At 43.7% G+C, this 17,967-nt stretch overlaps 1 protein-coding gene across 1 annotated transcript in view; it reads right to left on the bottom strand.

Moving 5' to 3' along the window:
- Positions 1 to 5,160: 5,160 nt before the first annotated feature.
- Positions 5,161 to 17,967, bottom strand: part of LOC106578257 (rhomboid-related protein 1) — a 73,846-nt gene continuing 61,039 nt past the window's right edge. The window contains exons 6-8 of the mRNA XM_014156915.2: positions 17,452 to 17,552; positions 10,652 to 10,712; positions 5,161 to 6,597 (exon numbers count right to left, since the gene is read on the bottom strand). Coding sequence (XP_014012390.1) covers positions 6,326 to 6,597; positions 10,652 to 10,712; positions 17,452 to 17,552 — 434 coding nt within the window. The 3' untranslated portion in view covers positions 5,161 to 6,325. The remainder of the gene's footprint in view (positions 6,598 to 10,651; positions 10,713 to 17,451; positions 17,553 to 17,967) is intronic.

The raw sequence follows: 17,967 nt of genomic DNA, 5'->3' as shown, positions 1-17,967 counted from the left end.
TTATTTAGTGCTTTATCCGGGTAGCCGGAAAGTAGAGCATTGCAGTAGTGTAACCTAGAAGTGACAAAAGCATGGATGAATTTTTCTGCATCCTTTTTGGACAGAAAGTTTCAGATTTCTGCAATGTTCCATAGATGGAAAAAAGCTGTCCTTGAAACAGTCTTGATATGTTCGTCAAAAGAGAGATCAGGGTCCTTCACAGTTTTATTTGAGACGACTGTACTACCATCAAGATTAATTGTCAGATTCAACAGATCTCTTTGTTTCTTGGGACCTAGAACAAGCATCTCTGTTTTGTCCGAGTTTAAAAGTAAAACACTTAAGTTAAACACTTAACAAAGGTGAGATAGCAACTTGGTTAGAGTGTGAACCTGTGCTCTGGAATGCACATTTGTGGATACATATTCAGTGGGTGAAAATATGATCTATCTGCAACATTGTAGTATTGCTCCATGTCCATTGCTCCTGGTTTGTTTGTGTGAGAGACATGAGGATGTGAAAACCCTGTGCTGTAGTCTATGCTGATGTTGTTTGTTGACCCGCCTCCTCCATCTCGCTCAGTGAACAGCGAACAGGAATGGACGCCCCATAGGGTGGAGCTGTGTTTGTGGGCATGGGCTGTAGCCAATCAGCTGCAGCTTCCCCTGATGAAGGACGTCAATCTAGAGAGCAGCCTCAGCAATAAGACAGACCCAGAGACCAATGACAGGCCAGCTAAGAGACAGAGGACAAAGTAAACCCTGTTTTACTTCAACAAACAACCTTGTTAAGCCTTTAACTATGGAGAATATGACTGATGAAAGAAGGCTACCTCAACATCATGACAATATAGTATTTTGTCTTTACGTCTACAGTAGATTTGTATAGTGTAACTTGCAAATAAATCTTTGATATTAAACAGGATTGATTTTGCATCTGGCACTGTGTTTGGTTAACTCACCCCATGTACCCACAATGTGTAGTGCTCAGTGCCCACTTGATAATATGTACAAGGACAAGGAGGCTAGTAATATAGCAGTGGGAAGATGAGACATTTCCACAGTATTGTTCTTTATTCGTATTGTTCCGAAATTAAAGCAAGTACAATGAACAGTACAAAATAAAACATAAATATATACAATATAAAAGGGTTCAATTCAGAACATTTAAAAAGTACAATACATCATTAAATAATTAATGAGGAATTTAATATAAACTATCCATATTTACATACATTTTGTGACCCAGAGAAAAATAGCCTCTCTATTCATTTTTTCTTTTTTTGTAAACGCTGTTTTGGTACAACCTCTGGGCTGGATTTGGAGACTTAACCTCCTAAGCTTGGCAACATTTTTATCAATGCAAGAGAACAGCCAGTGAAAACTACCACAGCAGCACACATATGACCATAAACCAAACTGCCTCAGTTATCCATAACTGCTGTACCATATGCTGCATTCAAAACCTCCATATACTGGTATTCTAATGGTCTAGAGATAGATGAAAACAAATTGGATAACTATTCAGCACTGGTGATTGTTGTATGTTGGTCAAACCATGTGTGGATTCCACTGCGCTCAAATTATTTAATATTAGAAGTTGATCCTGGAAAAGTAAATCGCTGGTTTGCTTGCTTTGATTTTTATTTAAAATAACAGTTTATCTGTCTAATGAGCTACAGTAGCCTGCCTCATACAGTACAGCATTAAAGTACCCCATGTTCAAGTTGTACACCACTGACACGTACTGGGAGAAGGCAACCTGCTTGTTCACAAGCATCAGCTTAGTACTTAGTACTGCATATTGATATAATTAAGGTTGGTTGATCTACATATCCATACTATATAAAGATCAGATCAGTGACGCAGTGCAGTGACCCTCATAACCTGATGCCTTTAATCACATACATACGCAAAAGCCAAGCCCCCTCTCCCATTGCTAAGTTTAGAATGTAGATGCACTAGTTGTAACAAGGCATTATCCATAAGAGCACAACAAATTGGGGTAAGGAGGTAATACCAATGAAAGCATAAAGAACAAAATGGCACTATAACATATTGGCACGATGACATGTCAGTTTACCACATTACAACAAGTGCAAAAAAGCTCACTCATGTCAAAACACAAGAGTTTGGAGTATCTAATAACAGTATAAATCTCAAATATGCTTGCTACAAAAGTTATGTTGCATTTAGACATGAACACAGAAAGGATGAACAGGGAAAGTGGTTTGAGAACGGCCACATAGAATGATGTCAACTATGGAGTTGATGCATCCAAGGAAAATGGAGGGCACATGGCAAGGTGGTATGTTGGTCCCACTTTTTGTTTTAACCAATGATTTATATATATACACTAGAGAAGATTTAGAATTCCATTCATTCTTATTGAGGACTGCCAATATGGCCGACCAGTGGCTTCAATGCCTGTCATTGGCCAATACATACATAAGCATCAGCAATCAAGGGTTTATATATATCATTGGTTTTAACAGTGACGTCCTTTAAATGGTGATGTGGTTCAATAACGATCCTTCCTTCCTTCAAAATGTTAGGCTATGCATGGACACTGACAAATACACTACATAACCAAAAGTATGTGGACACCTGCTTGTTGTACATCTCATTCTAAATCATGGGCATTAATATGGAGTTGATCTCCCCTTTGCTGCTATAACAGCCTCCACTCTTCTGGGAAGGCTTTCCACGAGATGTTGGAACATTGCTGCGGGGACTTGCCGCCATTCAGCCACAAGAGCATTAGTGAGGTCGGGCACTGATGTTGGGCGATTAGGCCTGGCTCACAGTCAGTGTTCCAATTCATCCCAAAGGTATTTGATGGGGTTGAGGTCAGGGCTCTGTGCAGGCCAGTCAAGTTCTTCCACACCGATCTGCACCAACCATTTCTGTATGGAAGACTTCCCTTCACTGGAACTAAGGAGCCTAGCCCGAACCATAAAAAACAGCCCCAGACCATTATTTCTCCTCTGCCAAGCTTTACAGTTGGCACTATGTATTGGGGCAGGTAGCTTTCTCCTGGCATTTGCCAAACCCAGATTCGTCCGTCAGACTGCCAGATGGTGAAGCCTGATTCATCACTCCAGAGAATGTGTTTTCCACTGCTCCAGAGTCCAATGGCGGCGAGCTTTACACCACTCCAGCCGACACTTTGCATTGTGCATGGTGATCTTAGGCTTGTGTACGGCTGCTCTGCCATAGAAACCCATTTTATGAAGCTCCCGACCAACAGTTCTTGTGCTGATGTTGCTTCCAGAGGCAGTTTGGAACTCTGTAGTGAGTGTTGCAACCGAGGACAGGCGATTTTTAAGCACTACGCGCTTCAGCACTTGGCGGTCCCATTCTGTGAGCTTGTGTGGCCTACCACTTCACGGCTGAGCTGTTGTTTCTCCTAGATGTTTCCACTTCACAATAACAGCACTGACAGTTGACCAGGGCAGCTCTAGCAGGGCAGAAATTTGAGGAACTGACTTGTTGGAAAGGTGGCATCCTATGACGGTGCCACGTTGAAAGTCACTGAGCTCTTCAGTAAGGCCATTCTACTGCCAATGTTTGTCTATGGAGATTGTATAGCTACGTGCTCAATTTTATACACCTGTCATCAACGGGTGTGGCTGAAATAGCTGAATCCACTAATTTGAAGGGGTGTCCGCATAGCTTTGTTTATATAGTGAATGTGAAGGGGGAGGGGCGTGGTCAGTAGACCACTCACTAAAGAGGTGGTGGTGGGGTTCTAATCAATACAGCATAATTTATATAATGGATCACATGGTACGGTTGGCTGGCCCCTATCCTACTCATCCTTTTCTTCACCAGGTCCCCCTATGTCGATGAAAACAAACATGTCACATAAAAGACAGCAATTAAATCAACATCATGCAGCCTTTCACATCTACTTAAAGAAAAAGAGATCATGTTTACAGTGGTGGAGCCCCGGGTCCTGGTAGAACAGAGCCCCACGTAACAGCCATACATCATTTCTGACGCCCGAGGCGTTGTGATGGGTATAAGACAAGATATGAAGGCACACACAGTTGCTTTGACCCCAATAGTGTTTTATGAGTGGTGCCATCTCCGATCCTCCTCCTCTGTTCCCCCTCTCCCACCATCGCTCACAGGCACACATTGGCACCATCTAAAGCGGTCACATATGTCAGCCTGTAGATGACACTTGCTCCTTCATCACAGCATTTATGCCTCTCCCTCCAGATCCTCGGATGTCTGGACAAAGCAGAGGCATCTCAACCAAACGAGAGTGGGATTGGATTGGCTTTTGTAGAAGATGTGTTGTTAGTACTGTTGTGTTTGGATGCAGCCCAAGGTGAAGTAATTTGGCTTACAGACGGGTAATAAACTACTCCCGTCGACTCTTCTCTGCCTGCTTAATTAAGATATATGCACTTCTTAATTCCTCCAACGGCTGTCTCATATGCCATGGTAAAAAGAGAGAAAAAATGAACATATCTATGAATACAGAATTGGAGACTTATTTGAGACTGATCACACATTAATTTAAGAACAACTACGGTTGACAAATAACTTAACTGAGACCTGGGTGTGTTTTTAAGGTTGGGGAAATAGAAGCTTGTACCTTGTACTTCAGCTTTTATCATCCCCTTTAGTAATTTAGTTTTCATTTTCGGGAAGGTTCCTACTCCTATTAACAGTTTTATCAATATTTAGTTTCTAGCCCTTATGTAGGCCCAATTGCCTTTTCTGTGTTAATGTCCTATGGATTCTATAGTTTATGAGTATCATCTGTCAGTGACAATCACGTATGCTGAGGATTATGTCTGAGACCAACTGTCAACATTGGAAACTAAAACTTTTCTAAAGCAATCAGAAGAAACCTTTCACATGAATTAGCTTACAAACTGAAAAAAAGAATACATATAAGTAAATTTAATTTCAAGTTTAGCAAATGCTTGGTTCAGACAATGAGCTAATTTGGGGCATGTTCCTCTATCCAAAATTTGTCATTAACCAAAAAAGACTAGTCAGGCATCACCACACTGGGGTGATTTGGAACAATCATAGCATTAAGTCTGCACCGTTTGAAACTTTTTCTTCTTTTGTTTTCCCAAACAAGGAAAGAATACAAGTAAATATACTCTTAATTATTAACATATAATATCCACATCCACTATCAAAGGAAAAACAGAAATAAATTATTAACACTTTTTTATGCTTACATTCCTTTACAAAAGTGTACAGTCCCTAAGAATGAGACACTGAGGTATAGACTGGGCCTTGACAGACCGACCCCAATGCCCGCTGGGACACAGAGGTCAGAGGTCAGGCGATGAGAACATGTCCGTTGCCCTCCCCAGTTCAGTCTGTTAGAGTGAGTATTGACAGAGGTCAGTGTGTGCATCTCTCTCTTTGCGTTCCCACACCGACATACAGCATCAGGCAGTGGTTGTTCTTGGAGACGGCAACACAGAAGGGTGAGGGCTGGTGTGTCCAGGGTGCACAGGGCAAGCGTTTTAGTTACGACCTTATAGCATTAGCTAGATGAGATGCTGGTGCTTAGCAAGTTAGCATATGGTACTGGTAGAGATTATGCTAACCTGCTGAAGCATTTAGGTTGGGTGGAAAAGGAGTGTCAATGGCTACTAGGGACATGAGCACCACGGTGGTGACGGTGAGGAGAAAGGATGTCACAGTTTCAGCATTTATTTTTTTTCCTCTCCCCTCTTGTCTTTTCCACCTCAATACTTCCTAGCTGCATGCCTTGTTACATGTAATACCTATTCCTGTGAATTCCTATTATTATTCCACAGTGTAGATCTTGTGTTTACATGCATGATGAGCAAAAGAACACTGGTGCCCTACTGCCTCATGGATTTAAAAGGGGCAGTGAGGGATACTGACAGAACGCACACCTGTCCAGTAAGAAGCACCTAGAGGGTCATGAACCCACTCTGAACACAGGAGAACTGAAGCTGTATGGGTATTAATCAAAATGGCTCGCTGACGGGTTCAACCTTGAGGTGGGTAAAGCTTCAACACAAAAGACAAAAGGGATTACCTTTTTACATAGCTGCTCCACAATGAGAATATGAAGAGAGCTACACAGGTTTCACCTGCATATGTTGCTACCAAATTCCCTCCCACCACAAAACAGATATAATTTTTTTATGATATGGGTACATGGAAAGAATAATTCCTGCCCTGTACAGTTTTAAATGAAAAACCGTATTGTGTTTTGAATGGTGTTGTGGGGAGGTTGGCTGAGGGGACAGGAAAAGGATATGGTAAAGTGGATGGGTCTTGACATATGACATTGAGAGGGACATTGTAATGGAGTGGGAGGGAGCTTCTTGGTGTCAGGGAGCGGGCGGGAGCTGCACCCCTAGCAGCTCGTAGGCGAAGATGTTCCAGAAGATGGCAAAGAGAAGGAACGTGATGAAGGAGAAGACGATGACCCACCAGGAGCACTGCTTCTGCAGGCTCTCTTCATAGCTGCGCAGGATGAGCAGGCCCATGCTGATGCCTACCACTGCCCCCGACAGGTGGGCCATGAAGCTGGGCTGGGGCCCTGAGGAGGGCAAGGGCGGGGAGAAGCGCAGCCACACTGCACGGCCCACCTCCGAACTCACTGCAATGGAAAGGAGAGGAAGTTTTAATCTCCTCCTCCATTAGGCTACTGAACAGTGGGACATAAGAGATTCAGATTCAGATTTGATATGTGAAAATGTACATTTGTGACTTGTGTACTAACTTTCCAGTTTTCCTTACTGCATGTAATATATTGTATTGTGTTTGTGTATTTGTGTGCTGACATCACAAAATGAACTTCCATGTAAATGGACAATAAAGTATATGTCACATCCTGACTAGTATAAGGGGTTATTTGATATTGTAGTTTGGTCAGGGCGTGGCAGGGGGTGTTTGTTTAGTGTGTTTCGGGGTTTTTGGTTTATGTTTTCTATTTCTATGTGGTTTTCTAGTGTCGTGGACGAATCAGAATTAGTTGGGTAACATAGATAATTAAGATGTTTTATTAGTATAATATGCTTATTTGAGGTACTTTTCATCAGAAAGTGTCCATTGGACTCTGGTGTCTTTTCAGTTGCATGTCTACCTTAGCTGGGGCTCAGACACTTGGGGCCCAGAGAGGGGAGAGGTCAGACTTGTCGTCATGGGAATGTGTCTTTACCTATGCTTAAACCATGTGAAGGGATGGCGTGATTACTGGGGAACCAATGACTTGTCTCCACAATGTCTGTGAGCAAGTCACACGCTCCTTTTCCTTATTGTGGGGAGGTTTATGGCAGTGTCTGGGACCATGGTCTCTTAGATCTCACACTTATCCTGTGATAATATATGGCCTAGAGGCTCACTCCCTCCAGTGAGCCTGTCCAGGAGTGGGGTCAAGAGGGGGTTTGCTTGAGATGGGAGTATCTAGAGTTGACAATTGATATATGCCATTGGATGAAATAGTTCTGTTCAATACCGTACCAGGGAGGGACAGTTCTAAGGAGACCAGATACTGGGCTATACCATTAACCCTGTTGACATAGCAGTTACTGTCTGATGTGTTTTATGGATATCTGTCATACAAAATGTAACCTTTGTGAACTGTTACTAAGTATCTGTGGTTTGTCAATGTACGTTGAAGGGGCTGTATCGTTGCTATAAAAGATCCCTGTAGCCATTCTGCAATCACCTCATTAAATGATTCATTCGAGAGAATGCATTATTGGGGGTCAAGAACTTTTGCAAAAGTATCTTAAGCATTAAATATGTAGTTTTAACTCGGACTGGTGTGTTTGTAAATCCTCATTTGGTAATGCGGAAATTAGCCACCACACTAGTTTTTCTATGTCTATGTTAGTTTTGTCAATGACCTCCAATCAGAGGCAGCTGATTGTTGTTTTCTCTGATTGGAGGCCATATTTAGTTGTGTGTGTTTTCACTTGTGTTTGTGGGTGGTTGCTTCCTAATATAGTCTGAGCACCTTACGGGACTGTTTTCGTCGTTTTTTTTGTGTAAGTGTTTTTTTTTTTTTCCTTCAATAAATCCGAAGATGAGCAATATACCCACTGCATATTGGTCCGATGATTTCTCCTCTTCAGACGACGAAGATTATGATAGAACCACCCACCAAAATAGGACCAAGCAGCGGAGGAAGGAGCAACAGAGGAGCTACTTAGAGTCGTGGACATGGGAGGAAATAATGGATTGAAAGGGACCCTTGAGGCAGGCAGGGGAGTACCGGTGCCCGAAGGAGGAGCTGGAGGCAGCAAAGGCTGAGCATCGGAGGTATGAGGCACTATATCCTCCATTTCAGGAGGTGAGGAGGCAGCCCCAAAACATTTTTTGGGGGGTCACACGGGAAGTTGGAGTAAGTCAGGCAATAGGCCTGAACCAACTCCTCGTGCTTATTATGGGGAGCGTTTGGCGTTGAGAGCACCGTGCTATGCGGAAGTGCGCACGGTCTCGCCCATCCGCACGCACGGTCCGGTACGGTTGATACCAGCCCCCCGCAAGTGCCGTGCTAGAGTGGGCATCCAACCAGGGAGAAGTGCGCCGGCACAGCACATCTGGCCACCAGTGCGTCTCCTAGGCCCAGGCTACCCTGCGCCTGCTCTACGCACGGCAGCAATCATGCCTCAGCACAGTCCAGTTCGCCCTGTGCCAGCACTCCGCCCGTGCAGGGTTACAGTGACAATCCAGCAGGACGGGTTGTGCAGGCTGTGCGCTCCAGACCTCCAGTGCGTATTCAAGACCCAGTGTATCGTGTTCCTGCTCCTCGCACTAGCCCTGTGGTGCGTGTTACTGTTCTGGCGCCTCCAAAGCCAGCCCCACGCATCCGGCCTCTAGTTCGCCTGCCCAGCCCAGTATGTCCTGTTCCTGCTCCTCACACTAGCCCTGAGGTGCGTGTTAAATAGTCTGGCGCCTCCAAAGCCAGCCCCACGCATCAGGCCTTCAGTGCGCAGTCCCCGTCCAGAGCTTCCGGCGACAGTTCCCCATCCAGAGCTTCCGACGACAGTTCCCCGTCCAGAGCTTCTGGCGACAGTGCCCCGTCCAGAGCTTCTGGCGACAGTGCCCCGTCCAGAGCTTCCGGCGACAGTGCCCCGTCCAGAGCTTCCGGCGACGCCCCACAGTCCGGAACCGGCAGAGACGGCCCACAGTCCGGAACCGGCAGAGACGGCCCACAGTCCGGAGCCTGCAGAGACGGCCCACAGTCCGGAGCCTGCAGAGACGGCCCACAGTCCGGAGCCTGCAGAGACGGCTCCTCAGCCCTGAGCCTCCAGCGGCGCTCCTCAGCCCTGAGCCTCCAGCGGCGCTCCTCAGCCCTGAGCCTCCAGCGGCGCTCCTCAGCCCTGAGCCTCCAGCGGCGCTCCTCAGCCCTGAGTCTCCAGCGACGCACCTCAGCCCGAGGTCTCCAGCGACGCACCTTAGCCCAGAGCCTTCAGCAGTGGTCTACAGCCATGAGACTTCAAGGCGGGTGGGCAGGTTAGAATGGGGACTAAAGCCGGAGCCTGAGCCACCTCCGTAGTTGGAGGGTTGGGGAGGGGGGGTGTAGCACAGGAGCGTTCGGTGATGGTGGCCACCCTCCCTTCCCTCCCTTTAAGTTTGGGGTTATTTTTGTGTTTTTTTTGTGTTTAGGTGCAGTCGGGGTCTGCACCTTTGGGGGGGGGTACTGTCACGTCCTGACTAGTATAAGGGGTTATTTGTTATTGTAGTTTGGTCAGGGCGTGGCAGGGGGTGTTTGTTTAGTGTGTTTCGGGGTTTTTGGTTTATGTTTTCTATTTCTATGTGGTTTTCCATTTTTTCTATGTCAGTTTTGTCAATGACCTCCAATCAGAGGCAGCTGTTTGTTGTTTTCTCTGATTGGAGGCCATATTTAGTTGTGTGTGTTTTCACTTGTGTTTGTGGGTGGTTGTTACCTAGTATAGTCTGAGCACCTTACGGGACTGTTTTCGTCATTTGTTTTGTGTAAGTGTTTTTTTTTTTTTCCTTCAATAAATACGAAGATGAGCAATATACCCACTGCATATTGGTCCGATGATTTCTCCCCTTCAGACGACGAAGATTATGACAGCATATTGTATCGTAAGTCATCAATATCAGTTGAAATGTGGGACTTGGCAGATAGATTTATGGTTTTGAGTACAGTTCAGTTGAAAACAAAAGCCAGGGTGCAGATTACATAAGAGTTACACTTCTGGCCAAAACTAGGGCTATGATAAGGCTAAGGCTATGTTAACAGATAGGGTTCTGGCTAAGCATAGACTAGGTTGAGGTATAGAGTCAGACGAGGGACAGACGGAGGGGACATATTGAACAGTAACAAAAGTCGTAGTGAATTGACCCCCATGTGGGGAAAAGTTGCTGCCATACAGCATGAGGAATATCATCTGAACAAAATACAACATAACCAACATGCAACCACTCATTCCTCCCAATTAACGACTGCACTGGAAAAATATCTCAATTTTAGGAGGCCAATAAATCCCACTCAAGTTATAATTAGCTCACAATTAAATTATACTGTCAGCAGTTGTGTGGACATGAGGAAGGCTTAAAGTTAAGGGGTGTTATACGCACACGAATTATGTCTGGATGCAGCTATGACCATAACACCAATGGCTCTCGAGAATGAATATAGTGTGGCTATGGAATGGATATAGAATGAAACTTACTGCACACCAGCGCCAGAATCATGCGGAGGAGCTTGTATGGACAACGCATGCCGGCCCAGTTCTGCAACACAGAGCAAAAGAGGCAAATCAAACAGTCAGTTCCAAAGACCTGCATATTTACAGCTTACACAGTATCTTCACCATCTCTGTATTCTGTAAGGAATGTGTGTAGACCACAGAGCGATCAGAAATCCATTTCAATACAGGCAGGATGAGGATAGGCCTACTAGACAGAGAAATAATTATACACCTGGCTGGTCTCCATTTGGTGGTTTCACCTCGCTAACGATCTATTAAATCAGGGTTAAGATAACTTAACGGAGGATGAGAACGGCCCAATAAAAAAGCATGTGTTCCTCCTGGGATAAAACAAAAGACTTCTGCCTCACAATAACATATTTATTCCACAGGATAAAGAATTGCACCAATCACATCCCTCTTCATGTCCTCTGGGTCCTGGGAGAACCGGAGGGAGCAGCAGTGTTTTTCTCCATGCAGAGGAAGCCAGGCAGGCAGAGCTGAGCACCTTGCAAGATTAAAGATACTAAAGAAAGTCCTATAAACATGACTCTGCTCGTATGATTGATATGCCTGTGGGACGGCAGGGCCTCAAAAAAGTGCAATAATATCACAAATAAATTATGAGTGTTTTCCTTCCTGAAGTAGGGTTTGTTTTACATGACTGTGAGAGAAGTGTATCCTCCATTTTGACTGTCTCAATACCAAGCTTACGGATTTGATTGAAGCTGTATCTCCACAGAGACAAGGGGATAATAGGGTGCTTATAGTACAATATTCTGAAAGCTGAATACTTTTCTTTGCATTTCTAAATATGTCAAAAGACACTGTCCGCTCTGAAAGGAAGTGTCTCTTTTTAGATGTCTTCATTCTTATGAGCAATGCTAATCTCATTTCATCCTATTATTGTCTTTAGCTTGTCGCTCAATATTATTTATTTTTTTACACTATAGGTAAAGACAGTTCGACATTATTTTTATACGCTCTCCTTGAAAGACTTGTATTCCACTTTTATACACGAACAAACTTCCATCACTAGCTTTTAGAGTCGGAGATATCTCGGGAATGCACAGTAACTGTACTTGTGTGAGCCCTGTCGTTCAGGGAGAGGAATCTTTTGAACACCACAAACATAAAAACATGAGTGACATATACACAAACGCTACAGAATGATTTAAATTAGAGAATTGCACACAAACATAATTTAATGATAATGCATGCACACACCCCCACAACAAACACTACAGTTTACTATAGAATTCTGTAGTAAACTGTAGAATCCTATACTCCGCACTGTAGTATCCCTCGATCGGGTAGTGCTTACTATAGATTTTTGTAGTATACTGGAAAATCATATACTACACACTGTAGTATCTCTCGATTGTGGGGATACTAGTGGAAGTAACAAATCTAATAAGTCATTTTGGTGTACTCTTGTTAATGTGTGTTATCTGTCAAACAAGCAAACCTAATCCTCCAAGCTTTAATAAACTTAGCTCGTTCTTTATATCTGCCTCTGTACTGTTTCCCTTTAATGGGCCTAGAACCCGTGTCTAAAGTTTAGGTGTTACAATTGTAATAAACATGTTATACTTTTGCTTAGGTGTTGTCTGGTCTGTTGCATTGCTCAGAACTGTTGACCCAACTCAATAGGTGGCCTGCTACGAACATGTGTGTCTTATGTTCTGGTCGAGGTGTTCCCCTAATTAAACAGTAACTGGCGTAGTCTGGTAGTTGGGAAATTTTAGCTAACCCTAGTCAGCAGGTGTTTTGATTTATTATTTGATTTATTAAGACTAGCCAATGGCTAGTCTTACTGGGTTCCGACACATAACGAAAAATACACCACTGTTCAAAAGTTTGGGGTCACTTAGAAATGTCCTTGTTTTTGAAAGAAAAGCAATTTTTTTGTCCATTAAAATAACATCAAATTGATCAGAAACACAGTGTAGACATTGTTAATGTTGTAAATGACTATTGTAGCTGGAAACGGATGATTCTTTATGGAATATCTACATAGGCGTACAGAGGCCCATTATCAGCAACCATCACTCCTGTGTTCCAATGGCACATTGTGTTAGCTAATCCAAGTTTATAATTTTAAAAGGCTAATTGATCATTAGAAAGCTTTTTTGCAATTATGTTAGCACAGCTGAAAACTTTTTCTGATTAAAGAAGCAATAAAACTGGCCTTCTTTAGACAAGTTGAGTATCTGGAACATCAGCATTTGTGGGTTTGATTACAGGCTCAAAATGACCAGAAACAAATAACTTTGTTCTGAAACTCGTCAGTCTATTCTTGTTCTGAGAAATGAAGGCTATTCCATGCGAGAAATTGACAAGAAACTGAAGATCTCGTACAACGCTGTGTACTACTCCCTTCACAGAACAGAGCAAACTGGCTCTAACCAGAATAGAAAGAGGAGTGGGAGGCCCCCGTGCACAACTGAGCACATTAAATGCTCTGAGCACATTAAACTGGCAGCTTCATTAAATAACCAATAAAAAGTACCCGCAAAACACCAGTCTCAACGTCAACAGGCGACTCCGGGATGCTGGCCTTCTAGGCAGAGTTCCTCTGTCCAGTGTCTGTGTTCTTTCGTCCATCTTAATCTTTTCTTTTTATTGGCCAGTCTCAGATATGGCTTTTTCTTTGCAACTGCCTAGAAGGCCAGCATTCTAGAGTCGCCTCTTCACTGTCAAAATTCTTATTTTTAATGACGGCTTAGGAACAGTGGGTTAACTGCCTTGTCAGCTCAGGGATTCGATCTTGCAACATTTTGGTTACAAGTCCAACGTTCTAACCACTAGGCCACCTGCCGCCCCTATAATTGGCAACATCAAATTGTTTTGTGATGAATAAGCCATCTGATTCAATGAAAGATGGAGTTGAATGTCTTTCTGCCCATAACTTCATTTAAAGTACTCCAAATTGTTTTTTCTCATATAATTGATCTTGGCTTCCTAATACAGTTTCTTCTTCTACTAGTCATGTCCGAAAAAACACTACAGTAAATACTGCAGAGTACTACAGTAAATACTGCAGAGTCATGTCTGCAAAACACTAGTGAATACTAAAGTAAAGTCAATAAAAACATTACAGTGAATACTATAGTATATATACTACGGTCATGTCAGCAAAAAACACTACAGTAAATGCTAATGTACACTACAGTCATTTCAGCAGTGCTTGACTTGGGATGAAAGAAGTCAGTCCATTAGACTATGTTCACCGAAATTCACAAATTACATTATGCTATAGAGACATCTGATTATCCACTTAAGGGTTCATACACATTTTCCATGACTTCTCCATGACTTTTAACAACATTTTCATGACTATTATTATAGCCTACATGTAAAAGTAGCATTATTGACACTAGAAGGCCTCTGTTTCTGATCCCATGTAGGCTTACCATCTCCTGCCGTTGTGCCCTTGATCAAGGCACTTAACCCCCCCACAAAGTAGAACTGCACTGTTAGTCACATGTTGTCAACATGTGGTCAACCCTCCATCTGGAGAGCTCCTGGGTGTGCAGGCTTAGCTTTTGATCCAGCCCTGAAACACCCAAGACTGCTTATCAAAGTCCTGTTGAGCAGCTGATGTTTAGGCTACAATTTGGTTAGACCAGGGCTTGAAAAAAAGCCTGTACACCCAGTAGCTATCCTGGAGGAAGGTTGCCACCGTTGATATAAAATATTGCGACATAACCAAATACTTTTTCTTTGTAAAATTATTCCCTCATTCAATGAATCAGGGATCAAATGAATAAGGTTGGCTACTTCAAAGCAAGGTACACTACATTACCAAAAGTATGTGGACACCTTCTTGTCCAACATCTCACTACAAAATCATAGGCATTAATATGCAGTTGGTCCCCCCTTTGCTGCTATAACAGCCTCCACTCTTCTGGGAAGGCTTTCCAATAGATGTTGGAACATTGCATTTAGGCTCCCAAGTGGCGCAGCGGTCTAAGGCACTGCATTGCAGTGCTAGAGGCGTCACTACAGACCCTGGATCGATCCCGGGCTGTATCACAACCGGCTGTGATCGGGGGTCCCATAGGGCAGTGCACAATTAGCCCAGCGCCGTCCTGGTTAGGGCTTGGCCGGTGTAGGCCGTCATTGTAAATAAGAATTTGTTCTTAACTGACTTGCCTAGTTAAATAAAGTTTAAATAAATAAATAAATAAATAAAATTAAAATTGCTGCGAGGATTTGCTTCCATTCAGCCACAAGAGCATTAGTGAGGTCGGGCACTGATGTTGGGCGATTAGGCCTTCCAATTCATCCCAAAGGTCTTTGATGGGGTTGAGGTCAGGGCTCTGTGCAGACCAGTCAAGTTCTTCCACACTGATCTTGACAAACCATTTCTGTATAGACCTCGCTTTGTGCATGGGGCATTGTCATGCTGAAACAGGAAAGGGCCTTTCCCAAACTGTTGCCACAAAGTTGGAAGCACATAATCATCTAGAATGTCATTGTATGCTGTAGCGTTAAGATTTCCCTTCACTGGAACTAAGGGGCCTAGCCCGAACCAGGAAGAACAGCCCCAGACCATTATTCCTCCTCCACCAAACTTTACAGTTGGCACTATGCATTGGGGCAGGTAGCATCCTCCTGGCATCTGCCAAACCCAGATTCGTCAGTTGGACTGGCAGATGGTGAAGCGTGATTCATCACTCCAGAGAACCTGTTTCCACTTAGCTATTTAGTTAGTCTGTTGTCTGTCAGTATTTAATACCTGCTGCTGAAATGTCGCATTCTCTCTCCTCGGGCAATAGCACCACACACACACACACACACACACACACACACACACACACACACACACACACACACACACACACACACACACACACACACACACACACACACACACACACACACACAGGTCATTCTGATAATGGCTGATATGTAAGTGATCATTAATCTTTAAAAGTGTGCCTTCATTTTCAATCGAACAGCCTACTATCACGCAGATTCACAGACTAGCGGCAAATAAACTTCAACAAAGCGGAATCTGGAAATTAATGCCCACTCTCCATTGCTAGTCAATGCAGATCCCATCTTCATTCTGCTTTGAGCAACCTTTTTTGCCTCCGTGTGTGAATCTGGCCCGGTGATAGGGTACTTTATAGTGGAGCCGGTATGCCGGTAAGGCGCTCCGGACAGTTCCGGCCCAAGTCAAGCACTGTCTGTCCGCAAAAACTCTACAGTGAATTCTATTGTACACTACAGTCATGTCCGCAAAAACACTACAGTGAATACTATAGTTCAGTCCGCAAAAGCATTACAGTGAACACTATAGTATATAAATATAGCAATGCTGCAGTATTTAGACCATAGTTTACTATAGTCTTTCTTTTTCTCCATATGGGGGGCACACACCCACAATGGGGTGAATAAAATTGAAAGTTTTTCTCACTTTAACTTTGGATGAGTAGATGAAAAAAGCTTCCTATAAAATATAAGAGCAACATACATAAAAAGTAAATGCTGCGGAGGTGCAGATTTCTTGTTCAGTCTGAACTTTAATGAAGAGGCATTCGGACGATTTAACAGGAAATTGCGATGGCCTTGACAGCAGTGAGTCAAAACCTCAGTTTAATCGTCTGATCCACATAACCAATGATACAAGCCTTCAGACAGACAGATGAGGTCTACTGGGGTAAAAAGACTTCCACCCCCTGAGACACAAACGAGTCAAAACTCACCCAAACATTTTGAGAACATCAGAAAAAAAAAAAAAAAAATCAAGAGTACAAGACGTAATAATGAGTCAACCAGTGTGTGACCAGTGGGTTAGTTTGCCGGGAGCAGGGACCAAAGTTTAAACTCTTTGCTCTGGGGCTGCTGATGCATTTTGAGTTAGATTTTTGTTGGCATGTCTTTTGCCCGTAGTAAAAGCCTACTCTACTTAAGAGTGATTCATCAGCTCTTACACAGCCTTGAGTCCTCTGACAGAATGTGATGAGACATCACACATCCAGACCCACTGATCCTGACTTTCACACACACACACAAACACTGTGATCACACATTTGATGTTTTCTGTTGCAGGGACATTTGGCAGACCAGTCATCCAGAGAGTAGTGAGGAACAGATTTACTTTAATATTCCCATATGCATCGGATTTGGCTCTAAATAGAAAGGAAATAAGAATACATTACAAAGGAAAACAATGAATAACAGATTAAGGGTGGAATAAAAACATCCTTTGTCGGAAAAATAGTGGAGAGTAGCTAAGGTGTTTTTAAGTCAAGTCAATAGTCTATGCACCCACTGCAGAGGGCCTTTCTGACAAGCTGTGATCATGGGGGTTCTGGAATATTTAATGGCGCTTATCCAAAAAAGCACTTCTTAGTCAGTTATAAAAAGTCCTTATCTCATCATATTGATAGGGACCACAGGAGGCTGCTGATGGGGAGCACAGCGCATTATTATGGCTGAAACGGTGCAAACGGAATGGCATCAAATACATGGAAACCATGTGTTTGATACCATTCCACTCCAGCTATTACTGCGAGCCCGTGCTCCGCAAATGAAGATGCCATCAACCTCCTGTGATAGGTACCCACTCTCTATCTGCACTCGTGGGCATGGAACACTTAGTAAAACTCATCGGTTCCATTGAAGATCCCACTCACACCTGCAGAGCCCACATAAAAACAGGAGGATGTTGTGTGGAGGAGCTCTCTCCAAGGGGATGGCTCTGACATTTTGTCTCCATTGATACTGTTATCAAGCGTAACAATGGAGGCAATAATGACGGCAGTTACCATGACGACGTTGGCCAGATGCGCCGAGCACAGAGCATAGACCCCACCGGAGCCCCCCACCACTGGAGCACGCATGTCTGTGATTGACACCGTCAAGGAACCTGACGAGAGAGAGAGATGGAGAGAGAAAGAGGGGAGGGAGAGAAGGAGACAGAGAAAAATGGCGGGAGTCAGAGAAGACGTTCAGAAAGAGAGAAAGCATGAGGGAAAGAGAAACATGTTCGGGGAGGGAGGAAAGAGAAACATGTTCGGGGAGGGAGGAAAAAAAGAGAGGGTTAGTTTACTCATCAAACAGCAGTTTCAGTCACCTTTCTTCCAACATCCCCCAGAACCCAAAATAACACATCCTGTCTGTCTGGCATGAGTCGACTTGCCCTCTTTACACCCACATACTTTGCTTTTCTCTTCTGAGCTGGTTACACTGTAGTGCAGGTCCCAGCACCACCACCAGGCCCATAAAATAGAACAGCCATGTTAAACAGAACAGACCATAGTCATAAAATGTAATTTTATATA

The sequence above is a fragment of the Salmo salar genome, chromosome ssa19, assembly GCF_905237065.1.
Source record: "Salmo salar chromosome ssa19, Ssal_v3.1, whole genome shotgun sequence".
NCBI lineage: Eukaryota > Metazoa > Chordata > Actinopteri > Salmoniformes > Salmonidae > Salmo > Salmo salar.
The sequence above is the reverse complement of the archived record's forward strand: the minus strand, read 5'-3'. Positions and strand labels throughout refer to the sequence as shown.